The 15814-nt window shown below is 47.0% G+C and overlaps 1 protein-coding gene across 5 annotated transcripts in view; it reads left to right on the top strand.

Moving 5' to 3' along the window:
• DAB2 (DAB adaptor protein 2) overlaps positions 1-15395 on the top strand; it is a 269293-nt gene extending 253898 nt beyond the window's left edge. For all 5 annotated transcript variants that reach the window (XM_085631150.1, XM_085631147.1, XM_085631152.1 and 2 more), the window contains 4 exons: positions 1262-1903; positions 5746-5858; positions 10250-10332; positions 15001-15395. In XM_085631150.1, coding sequence (XP_085487276.1) covers positions 1262-1903; positions 5746-5858; positions 10250-10318 — 824 coding nt within the window. In that variant the 3' untranslated portion in view covers positions 10319-10332; positions 15001-15395. The remainder of the gene's footprint in view (positions 1-1261; positions 1904-5745; positions 5859-10249; positions 10333-15000) is intronic.
• The last annotated feature ends 419 nt before the right edge of the window (positions 15396-15814 follow it).

Below are 15814 nucleotides of genomic sequence, written 5' to 3'. Positions count from 1 at the left end.
CATATCACTGCACTCTATAAAACTATGCTCTGAACCACTCTACTACACAGCACTCTACACCACTCTACTCTGTACCACTCCACACCCCTGTACTTTATACCACTGCACTCTACTCCACTCTACTATGTACCACTCTACTCTACGCCACTTCACTCTATGCCACAGCACACTATGCCACTGCATTCCATTCTGTGCAGCTGCACTCTACACCACTGTACTCTACACCAATGCACTTATGCCAATGCATTGTACGACACTCTACTGTGCACCACTGTACGCCACTGCACTCACACCACTGTACTCTGTGTCACTGCACTCTATGCCACTGTACTCTGGTCTATGCCACTGCTCTCTATGCCAATCTACTCTGCTCTACACCACTGCACTTTGCCACTGTACTCTACTCTGCACCACCTTTCCCTACGCAACTGCTTTCTATGCCACTGCACTCTACTCTGCACTACTGCACTCTATGCCACTCTGCTCTACACCACTGCTACCTTACTGTATTCGCCACAACTCTACTCGGTCACTGCATTGAATGCCACTGCACTCTATACCACTGCACTCTATGCCACTGCATTTTATGCCAGTCCACTCTGCTCTGCTCTACACAACTCTAGGCAATGCTGCTTTACAAAACTCCTCACCATTCCACTCTATACCACTCTTGACTCTACCTACCTACTCTATGTCTCTCTTCTCTACATCATGCCACTCAGCACGGTCCAACTCTATGCCACTCTACCCCACTTCACTCAATGTCTCTACTCTATGCCACTTTACTCTATGCCACTTCATACCACTCTACACCATGCCTCTCCACTGCACAGTACTCTATTCTACCCCATGATGCTTTACAACATGTCTAAAAGACATTGGCAAAGCCAATACTCCTCACGTAGGCAAAACGTATTGGCTTTGCCAATGCTTGTTGCATTTGCTGTCTAGAATTCATTCTACTACAAACCTTCATTTAGGATGACAAACATAGAGCAATCACCCTTCTCATAATACATACACTCATATTTATATAATTCTCCAGCTTAATTACTCTAAAAGTAGAGTCACAGCAATATGATGAAAAGATGTGCATTAAGTAACACATTTTAATTTTAAATGCCTTTTTTGAATAAATTACTCAACAGATATTGAAATGTAATAACTATTAGAAATAGAAACTGAACTGATGAAAGCTCAAAGGTATCATGACAAAACTGTGAAAAATATCATTGTCATTTTGATCCCTTTTATCTTCTAGGTGGACTACCTGGCATCTCTTCTCAAACCACAACTTGGAGTCCACAGTCTCTAGCTTTCGGACAGCCTCCTGCCTTGCTAACTGGGCCAGTGATGGCCGCCCAGACTGCAGGGTATAATCAGCCGGGTGTGTTCAGTGCGCCAGTGCCTGGACCTGGATGGAATCAGCCGACGCAGTTTGGAGCTCCAGCCGTGAACCAACCTCCTATTACCTGGAACCAACCTGCCCCTGCTCAGCCTAATGCGTGGACTCAGCACGGAACCATGGGCAACCCTTTCAACCAGATCAGCATCTATACTTCTCCAATGGCTCTCTCGCTATCGCCTTCATCCATGTTAGCATCTCCACCTCAGCCGCCGCCAAGGCCTGTGCCTCTGAAAGAGACTACCAAAAAGGAAAGTGATGCTTTCACTGCCTTAGATCCACTTGGAGAAAAGGAAAACAAGAATGTCAAAGAGTTGTTCAAGGATTTCCAAATGACAAAGCCTCCAGCTGTTCCTGCGAGGCGTGGAGAACAGCAAGGCACCTCAGGTGGTGCATCTGGGGCATTTGCCAACTATTTCAACAGCAAAGTAGGAATTCCTCAAGAAACCAACGACCATGATGATTTTGACATTAATCAACTTTCTGCTAAAGTCAATGGTAATATAATTGTATTTTATATGTTATTTAATTGTAAACAAATTTCTTATTATGTGCTTGTGTTGTTTGTCTTTGGCCTAGCAATAACATAGTAGATCCAAATGTCATTCACATTTATTTTAAAGGCTAACATATTACACCAGGGAACTTCTCAGAAAGCAAACATGCTTTGGTTTAGAACCTCTAAAGTTCAAAATAAGAACTATATTTGGTCCCCATACTGCACTCCTGTTAAGCCCTCCAAGTGCAGCCATCCAAAACCAAGGCACTCATTATGAGTGGGCCAGTAAATTTCGAACCCTACTGGGAATGCATAAATAATCAACTACACCTCACTGTTACATTTTAGCAATTTAATAGGTGAAAAATGGCAAGTAAATAACTGGACATGCAGTAAACACTATGGCCATCATTACAATGTGACTCGGAAAGCCTCCAACCTCAGGTCAGAGACTTTCCGAGTCACATCGTAGGTTTCATTTCTGACCACCGCATCACAATAATACAGGTGGTCTAAAGTGAAACCGGACAGTCATTCCGGCTGGATTCCGATGGGGCCCAGTCAAAGGCCCCACCATAATCCCTATGGACGGCGTTTCTGCCGTTGGGATTATGATGTCGGTTTTCGACAGGACAGGCTTTCCATGTTGGGATTTCCAACATGGAAAGCCTATCGCAAAGCGACTGTGGGAGCCCCTAGCAGGGCCCCCTTCTCCCTGCGGACTCCTGTTGAGGGCCAGTGGGGCACCTATGGTGCCCCCCTGTTAATCCCTGCACCTTGTACCAGGCACCTTGAACAGATTCTCTCATTTCTCTATGGGAGCTTGTTCTGTGACCGGTTTATGGCCATAGCACAAGCTCCCATAGGCAAATGTGAGTATGCGACGGCACCATGTGCGATCACATTGTAATAGGTCGGTAGGTCCCGATTCTGCAAAGTTGTCCGACATCGTAATAAGGCTATATATGTTATGCCCCATGTTTTCAGGAAAAACTCAGAATAGGCAATAATTTTCTATCCCATTCAATTCCGAGCATACCAGTGTGAAATTTTATCAGGTGTGATAATTATCACATCCAACTCTAGGGCACTTGAAATCAGGGCACAATAAAAAGTGATTGCTAAAATATGTTAGCACTTGTAATGCAGTGCTGTAATGCAGATCACAATATAAGGTTGATGCAGAGCAATCAGTACTTCCCTAAACATTTTTCCAACACTAGATGACCCATTGTGTATGATATTACTCATGTAATACCACCAACGCATCGGAACCACCAAAAGGACCTTCATCCACAACAGAATCCTCGCCAATTCCAGCAACTCCAAGGAACATTTCAGCGTCATCCAGGAATTCACCAAGCCCCGCTGCAAAGCCACCAACATCACCCCCTCCCGGGACCTCTGTGACAAACTGGGCTCCTAATTCCAGCTGAAGATAAAGAACCTCTACAACAACTTCGACGCCCCCACGGTCAGCCCACCTGGCAACAACATCAGCCAGACCACCATCTCAGCCTGGACACTGATCACGACCAAGGAGACCGCCGCGACCATAAAAGGCATCCACTCTGGGGCCCCCACAGACCCATGCCCACCCCACATATACCACAGAGCTGCCACCACCATTGCACCCATATTACAACATGCCATCAACACCACATTTGAGACCGGTTCCAACCCCAACTACTGGAAATGCAAAAAAGTTAGGCCACTGCTCAAAAAGCCCTCAGCTGACCCGTCGGATCTCAAGAACTACCGGCCGATCTCGCTCCTCCCTTATGCAGCTAAAGTCGCAGAGAAGACTGTGAATGCAGAACTGTCACGGTTAATCGAAGACAACGCCATCCTCGACCCCTCCCAATCCGGATTCCGAAGCAACCACAGCACTGAGACTGCCCTACTCGCCGCCACTGACGACATCCGTGCCCTCCTCGACCAAGGCCACACCGTGACCCTGATTCTACTCGACCTGTCAGCAGCCTTCAACACGTCTCCCGCCACACACTCACAGACAGACTCCACAATGCCGGCATACAAGTCGCCACCCTCAACTGAATCAGATCGTTCCTCATCGGCAGAAGCCAAAGGGTCAGACTGCAACCCTACCTCTCCCAACCTACTGAAATCAACTGCGGAGTCCCACAGGGATCATCACTCAGGCCTACCCTCTTCAACGTCTACATGCCCTCCCTCGCCGCCATTGTCCAACGGTATGGCCTCGGCATAGACTCCTACACTGACAACACCCAGCTCATCCTCTCCCTCACCAAGGACCCCACCACCAGACTCAACTTCCAGGAAGGAATGCAGGACGTTGCTGCATGGATGAACACAGCTGCTTAAAACTCAACTCAGAGAAGACAGAAGTCCTCGTCCTCGGAACCACGTCTTTGGCCTTTGGCGTGGAACAACACCGGGTGGCTCCCACGGACCATGCCAAGAACCTCGGCATCGTACTCAACTCCTCCCTCTCTATAAATTGACAGGTCAACGCCGTGACCTCCAGCTGCTTCAACACCCTCCGCATCCTCTGTAAGACTTTCAAATGGATCCCACCGAGGCAAAGAAGACAGTTACCCACCCACTCATAACCACCAGATCTGGACTTAGTAACGCCCTCTACACCGGCATCAACAAGTCCCTACTCCTCATGCTCCAGACAATACAGAACACCGCCGCCAGACTAGTTTTCGGGATCTCTCAACGCGAACACATCAGCCAACACCTACGCATGCTCCACTGGCTCCCCGTCGAGAAAAGAATCACTTTCAAGATACTTACCTACACCTATAAATGCCTACATAACACCGGACCCAACAATCTCAATGACAGAATCACCCTCCACGTGCCCAAACGCAATCTTCGCTCCACCTACCTCCTTCTCGCCAAAACCCCACGCATTCGCAGAGCCAGAGCAGGGGTAGATCCTTCTCCTACATCACGGCCAAGACCTGGAACAAGCTCCCCATCGACGTCAGACACGCCCCCTCCCTGAACACCTTCAGGAAGGCACTGAAGACCTGGATTTTCAACTGATACGGAACTTCTGACCCCCCCCCCCCCCCCCCTTGCCTTGAGACCCTCATGGGTGAGTAGTGCGCTTATAATTCCCCTGATTGATTGATGTATGCTCAGTGGGGAATCATGACTTCGTACATGTGCACAAATTATAAATGTATTATTAAAGATAGTATTACGTAGTTCCTTTTCTTCTGAGTGGTGGGAATATCTCTTCCATGTTTATTGCCCCCCACCTCCCATTGCCATTCCTTATGGTAATGGCCCTTGCCACCTTGAATGGTGATAGTGGACAAAATCAAAATTCAGTTTTATTGTGTTATAATGGGTATTTTAAAGGACTCTTGGCAAAGCAGATAAGAAAGTGAAATTGGCATCTAAATGTGTTTAATTTTAGGAACTGAAAATTGCTGTCATCTTTAAACATTGCAATGAGTTCTATTGGGAATTATTTGTGGTTCGTGTGAACCAACTCCTGAGTCTTGAAAACCATTGCCTCAAATGACACTCCCACAACCTGCAAAGATATTGTGAGATAATGATTTCTCTTACATTGTTTGAAATGTATCTTATAATGGTTATACCAAGCCACTTCACTCTACGCCACTCTAGTCTACCCCACCCCACTCTATGCCATTCTACCCAACTCAGCTCTACTCTATATCAAGCCGCTCTATGCCACTGTACTCTATACTAATCTACTTTACTAAATGGCACTTGGTCAGCGAGGGGACATGGGGAAAATAGTATCCATGATATACATATTTTTCCCATTTTCAATGTTGTTAAGCCCTGTATTAGTGTTTGTAATGTTTTTCAGAGCCACCAAAGCCAGCCCCAAGACAAAATCATCTTCCTGCTCCCAAAGCTGCAGAAATCAACTTTGACAACCCATTTGGAACCGACCTATTCAGCAACTCTACAAAAAACCCTGTGAGTGCTGGACACAATTTCATTAGATAATTTTTCACAAAAGACTTTGAAGTGTATAGAAGAACGATATTAGAATGTTGAGTTTATTAGAAAATGGTGTTTTAACCCCTTCAGCGCGGCGCGGATTACCGCGCTGTGCTGTAGGTTCTATTGCGCGGGCGGGGCCATGACGGAGCGGTTCCGTCATACGCACAGCGCAACCGATGCGCATGACGGAACCGCTCCGTCATGCGCATCGAAAGGGTTAATATTGTTAGCTCATATCCATGCTGCTGTGAATAACAGTTACATACAACGCGCAGAGCATCTAAGAATGTAAATATCCATGTGATGGCTGCTGTATATAGCTACCTTCTATAACTAAAGGTTGCTAGTGATGTTACTAAAGACTTCTATGCAAATGTCTCAGTGCACAATAAACCATAAACCTGCTCATGAACAATGGCCTATTGGCTGAAACCAATATCAGTGGACAGCAGAATGATAGGTGCATGATGCCTAGAGTACCCGGTGATCTCCGTAAGGGAACCATCATCGGGCTCGCGGGTGAAAGATTAAAAAATGAGTGCAATTCACCTACACAAGTGTAAAAGTATGACTGAAGTTCTATGACTCCGCCTGAATGCACTTTTTCAGTTTTTTGATTTTCACTAAACAAGTGTAGTGATGTACCTGGAAAGTCATGTCAGGCACAGGTTACCAGATATACGGTTGCACCTGTCATGTGCCTTTTTAAAAGCTGCCTATTCCCCCATGCGCAGTTGTCCATAGTGAATAATTCCACACAGCAGGAAGGACAGCCTAATGTGCAAAAGCATTTTTTTTTCTTTTTGGGGAAAACATTACACCAACAGAGAAGGCTTAGAATACCTAAGGTGATTAATTTCCCTTCCCACCGTGGAAGGGGTGGAGTCTTACTCCAGCCAGCAGCGGCCGGTGCAGGTAAACGCGGTGGAGCAGTGAGGTGGGGGGTATGTCGAACGGAATCGGATTTATTTACTTATTTTATTTTCCTTATTCCATCGTCTGTCGACATCTCCCTGCCCCGCCCCGCCCCGCCCCACCGCCCTTGAAGGGCAGAACTTCTGACCATATTCAGGGCTGGAAAGGGCCGCATTTCTGTTTGTGAGTGGTTGTTAGAAATGGGATTTCTGGTTGGCTAAGGCTTGCGCCAAAGTCAGGCAGAAACCACCACTCTAGTCAGGGCAAGGAAGTTACACGCCAAAGATAACCCCTGCTCACCCCCTTGGTAGCTTGGCACGAGCAGTCAGGCTTATCTCTGAGGCGATGTGTAAAGCGTTTGCGCGCGCACCCAGCAACAACACCCAAGGCCCACCACAAAGGAAACTCCACACAAGGTATTCTATAAAAATAACCTTTGTATTATACACAACACATTAGATAAAAACACACACTCTACAATGTGCCAACAGGCACGGGCAGAATTTACAAGGGATTATATATACAGGGGACAGGGCCACCTGGACCACTGTCAGGAATTAGCACTTTTTAGAACATAGGAATAATACTGTAGTACAAAATAACATATGTAGCACACAACCAGTAACTACTGGTATCAGGTAAGTACCACCTACGCAACCCTAACCACCTTAGGAAAATATTGCGCAGGGAATCAGGACCTCACTAGCACCACCTGTACTAGGGAGAAAACAACCACCTAAGTATCACAATACCTGTAGGGGTCTAAGCACATAAACACATGATGCATAACATTCAGAGGTGTAAAGCAAAGCACATGACGCATAACCACATTCAGAGGTGCAGGAAAGGAAACAAGAACTCACTAGTATAATTACTACTAGTAAAACAATCTCCAATGCATAAACACAGTTTAGGAAGGAGAATATCATAAAGACCTTGCGCAGGCGCAAAAGTACATATATAGAAATCACCAGGTCCCCTAGGGGAGGGCACCATACAGAAAAACTGTCCCCCAGGCCAACTGGCCTCTCAGGGGTGCAGAAATGACCAATCCAATAATGTCAGGGCGCGACTGCGCAAGCCAGGCGCACCCTGCACAACCTAAACGTTGCAGCTGCCCACTAAGTGCTGGGCAGCTGTAGGGACTGGGGCCTGGGCACCTCGGGGCCCTTAGAACACTTATGGGAGTCGTTGGAGCCTGACTGGGCTCTGAATCAATACTGTGCCCCTTGAGCCTCGCAGGCTCTAAATAATAATATGCCCCTTCGTTGGAGCCTCTGGGGCTCGAAATGGCCAATAGAAATGCCCCCTGGGAGCCTCCTAGGCTCCTGAAGAATGCGCCTGGTTGGAGCCTCGTGGGCTCTGAGGACGAGAATGCCCCGTAACGTTGGAGCCTTCTCGGGGCTCAGGGCAAACCAATGCAGGCCGTTGGAGCACACTAGTGCTCGAGAAAATAATGCGGGCCCCTTCGTTGGAGCGGCCCGCTGCCTTCCGGGGCCGCTCTGACTGCAGGAGAAATGCCCCCGTAGTTGGAGCGCCACTCGCGCTCTGGCCTGCTACAGAATACTGCCCCCGTAAGGTTGGAGTCCCACTCTGGGACTCGAGCATAGACAGGCCCCCGCTGGGGCGGGAGCGAAATGCGGTCCGGACCCCCCCCCCTCGGAGCCTCACTCACCGGGACTCCGGCGACGCTTCTCGTGGAGCCTCAGAGGCTCCAGGCTCACTGGACGCGTCGGGGTCAGGGCGGCCGGCACTAGAGAGCTCCCGCTCCTCGGGGGCTCTCTCTCTCTTCCCCGGCAGCCTCCTCTCGCTCCTCCAGGAAGCCGTCCAGTGCGGAGTGGGCTCCCGCCTGGACTTCCGTTGCAGGCCGAGGCTCCGCCCCCGTCCTACGAGCCGTTGCCTGACTTCCGGTTTGAGAACCGGGCCGCCGCGGTGATTTCTCCGGGGATAAGAGGGGTGGGCTCCCTCGATATGCAGTACACGGCGGGGTGGGCACCCGCCGTAGGAATACTTCAATAAGCGGGGTGGGCACCCGCCAACAAGCACACAATGCGGGGTGGGCACCCGCTTCGAATATAGCACAATAGCAGGGAATCCCTACGCCGGGGTTCCCTCGCTGATAATCGCAGCGTTGCGCTGCCGGCCCCAATTAAAGCGCTTCTGGCGCTATAAGTGAATGAAAGGCGCTTCCAGGCGCCCTAGGGGGAAAATAAAGCGCTCCCAGCGCCTAGAGTAGGATCCAAGCCAAGTCCAGCAAAGTTCTTCCCTGCATGCAGCAGGGCAGGGGTGGGGGGCAAGGCTGGACCCAGAGCCAGCTCACTGGGCCTCCAGGCAGGGAGGTAGTCCAAGTGGCGGTCCTCTGGTCCAGCAGCAGCAGCAGCCCCCCTCAGGTAAGATCCTGGCAGAGAACAGTTTCTGTGGGGACACAGACCCATTTTTATACAGCAAACCCCTTTGTTCTGGGTTCAGGGTGAGGGGGAAAACCAGTCGCAGCTGGTTGGGGAGCACCCTTGATGTGCTCAGCCCCTCACTCTATTCATTGGCAGGGCTAGGGTCGTCAGTCGCACCGCAGGGGGCGGGGCCAGCATTGTGTGTGGAAAACCCTGTCCTATTCAGGACCCAGGTGTACTCCTCCCACCCATCTAGCTGCTGATCTCCCCGTTCACCACTGGGTGACTCATCCTGACTCTGGGGAATCCCTAGCCTGTCACATGACATGACCAGCCAATCACGCGACAGACACACTGCACACAGAAGTGCCCACTTCTAGAAGTGGCACTTCCACACTAGGTACATGCACGCCGCACACATCATCGCGCAGCATTCACTCCCACGAGTCCGCACATACCAAACTCGGGCCTGCACACCCCACGCATCAGGAACTACTAGGGACACATACATTCCCCATGCATTCCTATGGGAGGGCAGGCCTATCTCACCACATGCACTCAGAGCACGCACGCACTTTACCCTGGGACACAGGGAAAGTGCGCCGAAACCAAAAAAATCACCACACCAAGTCACCAATAAAAAGCAAAAAGTTCAGGGGTGAACCTGCCAGAAGGGCCAAGTCCAACAGTGGTCACAAACATTCATGTGTGTGGGCGTTCACAAACTTACTAGGCAAACCACACGTGGTAATGCCCACCCCTTGTGAGGGATTTACTACTCCAGATTTCTCTGCACTTCTGGCAGAGACATCTTTAGTGGTACACCCATTCACCCCTGCTAGGATTTATTTTGTGAATTATTGCAGGTGTTAATGAGGTGTTTGTGAATTGTGCTCTGTGTGTAGATAGCACCAATACAAAGGGGACTTCCTATTTCATGGGAGAGCCAGTTCTTCCTCTATTCTCTTCATTTGCTGCGAGTATCAATCTTGTTCAACTATGAGAACAGATATAAAGCGTAGACCATGTTCTGAAGTCAATTCTGTGCCTGTATTCCAGAGTCCTGTGCCACAGCAGCCAGCGCCTTCGATTCCATTCCCGGATCCTTTTGGAAACCCATTTGCATGAAAGCATCTCCGATTGTAAGTAATGCTGCGTGGTTTCTATGTATGGCTTCTTCTAAATAACAAGTGCTGTCAGTTCTCAGAGGGCAGCAGATTTGCAGGCGGGCAGCTCGGGATGTTTGTGTTGCAATTTTCAGCAGATTCAATGAATTGTACGCTATCAACTTTAGTGTTTTCTTTTGCTTTCATCCAACACTAGGCTCAGTCATTCATAATTCCTTTTCAGTAGTTCATGTCAGGGCCGGCTTTGACGCTGGTAGTGCCCGATGCGACAATCATTTTTGGTGCCCCCGCACCCCATGACCGCCTCCTCGGATTCTCTCACTACCACTGGGTAAAAGTGCCCCTCATCGCTCCAATCATAAGCTGTTTCCTAAACACAGCACCCACCCCTGAGGTCGGTGCCCCCTCCACAGGTCAGCGCCCACTGCGGCCGCACCAGTTGCACTGCCCTAAAGCCGGCCCTGGTTCATGTTGATGGGATCAGTGGACAGACAGAGGAAGAACCAAATGGTAGCACACAGTACTTTAAGAGAAAGTTAGGTTTTCATACTATTAGGCAGATAGGAAATATGGGCCATAGTTAGGATTACAAGTAGTGCGAAAATACGGCTCTAAGATTGGCAAGCAAAACCTAGCTGAATTGGTGCAGGGGAACGTTCCTGCGTCCAGGTTTGGCGTCTGCAGACTGTGAAAAGCCCGCAGTATTATTACGTCCTCCACATTCCAAGATGCAGAACTGTTGAAAAGTGATGTAATACAGGGCTTAATATGAGCAGGTGAGTTCCGGTCCTCGGCACCACCACTTAATCAAACCCTGGCGCTTATAGCACAAACTCGACCTTTGGGTATTGCAGTGCTTTTCATGAGCACCATTCATTTTTGGTAGGGTGGGGAAGATTAAGTGATTTGTCCAGAATCACAGGATGTTTGACTGAAACCTGGTTACCCGGCTCCAAAGTCGGCATGTCTGACCGTTACGCCACATAATTTCCCCACTTGTAGGATTTCATGGTTAGCAGCTGGCTCTGTTTTAGGCGGCCCTAATAGGAGCACTAAGGATTACTAAATACAGCGCTCTACGGTATTGGATTTGATGAGTGTGGTTTTATCACTCACTACTGGGTCACTCCTAATCATGTCCTTAAAGTAGACGCATAAGAGAAAAGGAAGAATGGCTTTGTAATGTATTTTTTACTATGTTTCATTCATGTGGCCAGCAGTGTGATTCCATGGAGGGGAACGAAGAATACTGTCTCAGAGAACCACAAGCCATATTTGATAGGCAAAAGCATTCTGTGCAAGGCCCCTCCCTAATACTGAAACATAAGGAAGTTGCGGCACATTTCACTGCATAAAAAGAAAAGTTTTGAAGGAAAAATTACTTACTAAAGAATTCTGAGGATCGACTAAACATTTTGAGTGCACCTACATTCAATGTAGGGGCTCATAAATGCCATCTTTCACTTCAGATGACAGATTCTGGTTGACAGTATTAAAGGTAAGAGAAGGAACATAGGTATATCTAAGAGAGAGGGAATGGAGGACTGGACATTTTGAAAGTAGTGAGCAGATAGAGGGTTGCAAGTTTGAGGGGATGGTCAAAACCTTCAGTGGTTTTCGCACGCAGCTCAAGCGCCTGCACTTTGGCGTTCATTGTGATCAGCCTGGTCATTCGGCCTGAAAGTGTGGCCCCTAGTGCTATGGTTACTTTATCTCCGGGGTATTTAGAGTCGGGCCCCGCAGCTCCACTTAGGAATGGAGGGGGTAACGGAGATGATAGAATCACTTGCAATCGTCATGGGACTGGTAATGCATGAACCCAGAGATTACAAACAACTCTTAATGATGGCGTTATTGATACAAAAAGCAATTTAAGCGTGCAGTTAGGGTGAGATAATTGCTCACACATTCCCATCATTTGGGGTATGTAGGGAAATGGATTTATCCAACAGGAAACCATTTTCCTGAAATGAATGAAGAAAAGGTTTGATTGGCTCTTGCTCATGTCATCCTTCTGATGGCATGCCCCGAGTCCACCAGAGTTAAGTGGAGGTCAGCCGGAGTCTGGTTGGAGACAAACACCTCCCCCACGTTAGACTGCCACACTAAAGCCCATTTGGGGACCCGATTCTCTCTGCCCCTGAAGTTCGGATGTGGCCAGTAATGGTTGTTAGCAAGCTCAACCCGAGTTCTTTGCCTGAACCGCAGATGAGGGCCCAAACGAGAGAGAGGGCCTTTGAAACCATTATAGCCCAAGGAAGAAGTACTGTTATGTGACTAGAACATTCCAACCACTGAGGGTAGAATGTTCTAAAGTAAACAGGGAGCAACAGAAGGTCAATACCAGGCATTATTTGCCCAGAGCCACTCCATTGTTCTAATTAAGCATTATAGCCTTCTGCCGAGGGCAATAGCGTTTGTTAAAGGCCCTTAACTCATCCTATAATGAGGGGGAGGGAGCTTAACATCCAGCATTAGGGCTTTGCTAGCCATTGTTGTTCCTGAGCCTCTGCATTGCCATAAGTGGAACTAGCGACTTTCCACTGTTCGAATTGTATTAAGTGACATCCTGGTATGCGTTTGAGGTTGTCCCATAGTTTTAGTTTTGTGGTAGTAAGCCTAATTGCATTGAATGTCCATGGCCACTCCTCTATATTACTCCCCTTGAGAATCTAACCTTTCTCTGCTTAGCAATGCCAAATGTACATTACTCACGCATTTACAGCGATAAAATCAGGGACATCTTAAGGATTTTGGGGGCCCTAGGCCAAATGTCTTTTGGGGGCCCCTGTTGAGAACTGCTTTGAGTTTATGATCCAATTTCAGCTCTTTCGTGCCTTATGTGGCCAGGTAACTGGCAGTGCACAGGCACACTCGTCCTAATTGAAAATGTGTTTACATCTAATATTCAAGGATAGTGGCTCATATTTTCAATATTGAATACAGCAGCTCACTAACATTACTACAAACAAATTCTGTGGCACACACCCATTTCTCATATGTGAGGTCCCGTTTTGATCTAAAATAAAAGTTTTTTATGGATGTGGTATGAAACATAAACACATTTCTCTGCAAAATATCTGTAATATACTCTCACACATCACCCACATTAAAAATAAAGTAAACCAGTGTTAAAAACAATCTGTTTAAGAATTATTCAAGGTCATTTGGGCAAGAATCTCTGCATAACAGAGATGGCCCTATTAGGGCCCCTTGACAGACTGGGGCCCTGGGACAGAGCCCACGTTGCCCTTGCCTTAAAACGTCTCTGGATAAAATATCAAGGAATTACCTACCTTAATGGACATATAAGTCCATTGAAACATTAAAGTTGATGGTTGAAATTGGTTTATTCATGTTTTCCTTTTATTTACTTGAACATGGAATTTGATTTGTTTGTCGTGCACGTTTCTCACTTTTCTGAATCCCGTTTAGTGTGCCATATTTGCCATGTACCTTACCTCCTCTCGAAGGGCTTCTTTAGACATCCTGTCAATGGATACGGATTAGTATATGCTTCAGAGCTCAGACTGCCCTGTTCGACTGCTTGTCTGAAAGGTACGTCTCTTGACATAATTACCAAACAAGTAACTTAACTGAGCCTTCCTAGCCACCAGCTGGGTGTTTATATTCCTATTTTAATTTTGAAGAAAAGTAGGCCTGGGCGTGAAATTCCGCTTCACTCGCGGAGTTTTGCTGAGTTTTTCCCACACCGTGCAGTAGAACTCCGCGAACTCCGCCCAGGCCTTTAAAATACACAGAAAACAGAGGGGCATATTTACTAGAGAAGTAGAGGAGCGTGGCGTTAGCCCATAGCTTAACTCCACGCTCTGCCACTTCTGAAACGCAGGGCTGCACCATATTTACAACAATATGGTGCAGTCCTGCATTTCCCCCTGTGCTGGCGATAAATTTAGCAGCCTAGGGCTAACACAGGTATCCTTGCACCATAGTGCAAGGGTGTCTGCATTGGGATGAAGATTGTTTATGTGCAAGAAGGTCTCCCTTCCTGCACATAAACAATCTTTAAATGGCGTTTTGAAACTTCTATGTGTGCTGCTTAATGCAGCACACATAGAAATTGAAATAATTCATTTTTTTATTGATTGTTTATGTGCAGGAAGAGACACCGTCCTGCACATAACCAATCAAAGGCCTTTTTCTGTTTCTATGTGTGCTGCACAACGCAGCACACATGGAACCAGCAAAAAACGGGAGAAATTAAAGGTTTTCCCTGGTCTTAATTTTGGTGATGCCCCATATTTACGCTGCCCTTGTAAATATGGGGCAGCATCAAAATCAATGGTTGTTGCGGTGAAACGCCCACCCTGACACCCATTGCCCTCCCCTTTCACGCTAAGTACAGCGTGAAAGGGTGCCTTATTTACAAGGCAGCGTTAAGCCACATTAAGTGGCTTAACGCTGCCTTGTAAATAAGGCAAAGCCCCTATCGCCACCACCCACATCACTAAATGTGATGCTGTGGTGGCGATAGGGGCTTGTAAATATGCCCCAGAGTGAGGTACGAAGTCTTCTTTAATCAGTCGTCCACTCTCCAAAACTGGCCGCTCAAGGGCAGAAGAAAGGTACTAAATTAATCACACATTCTGTCACGTAATTGTGCCTTGCATGAAGTCTACCTCAGCCACTGACGCCAACCTTAAAAAATCTCTTTTTTTACAGGTAAAAATCTTTTTTCAGAACATGGATTTTGCACACCTGAAAATCTACAAAACTCCAGCTGATTTTCGAAGGATAAAGGAAGTGAACAATGACTGCCCCTCCCTTGCCAGCCTTTCCTGAAGACCTATTGACTGTATCTCCTCGGATGCCTTTTTTACATAATTTGTACTTCTGTCTATATGCAGGAAACTTCCGCCTTTAGGTTTTAGCAGACTGATGGATAAGTCCCTCAAGCAAATTAGGTTGTGTTGTTATGAACTATCAATTTGGTAGCAATATTATCAACGCTATTTATGTGTAATCAGTGGATGTAACCGTGTATTTTTTGTTCTAAATCAAAGAACATACTGAGAATTAAAAATAGCATAAGTAAAATATTATATAACATTATGAAATTATGAACGTGTATTATTTACTTTGGCTGGTCTTTAGAACTGAATGTATTTTGATTTGATTAACATGGAAATAATCTATTCTCTAGAGGTTCAAATGTGTTATCCCCAACATTTGGACTAGTGGAATTCAGGCCTACTAACTCGTATTTCCTATTCAGATTAATACAGTACTAGTTTTTGAATTACCAATATTCTATTTGGGTTTCTTATAGTAATGATGAGTAAGTATCATTTGTAAAATGCTACTGAAAATCATATTTTATCTTTAGTTTTCCTACAACTTGCAAGTCTGCTTTGTTTTTTTCCTGGTGGCTATCGCTACTGCACTGTACAAGCATCTTTTTTCCGCCGATTCATTACTTATGCCCCATCTCCCCCTCCCCCACTGCACAGATGGGCTTTGACCGGTCAAAGCTGCT

Source organism: Triturus cristatus, chromosome 2_1 (assembly GCF_964204655.1).
Source record: "Triturus cristatus chromosome 2_1, aTriCri1.1, whole genome shotgun sequence".
Lineage (NCBI taxonomy): Eukaryota > Metazoa > Chordata > Amphibia > Caudata > Salamandridae > Triturus > Triturus cristatus.
This window is presented reverse-complemented; position numbering and strand designations above follow the sequence as displayed.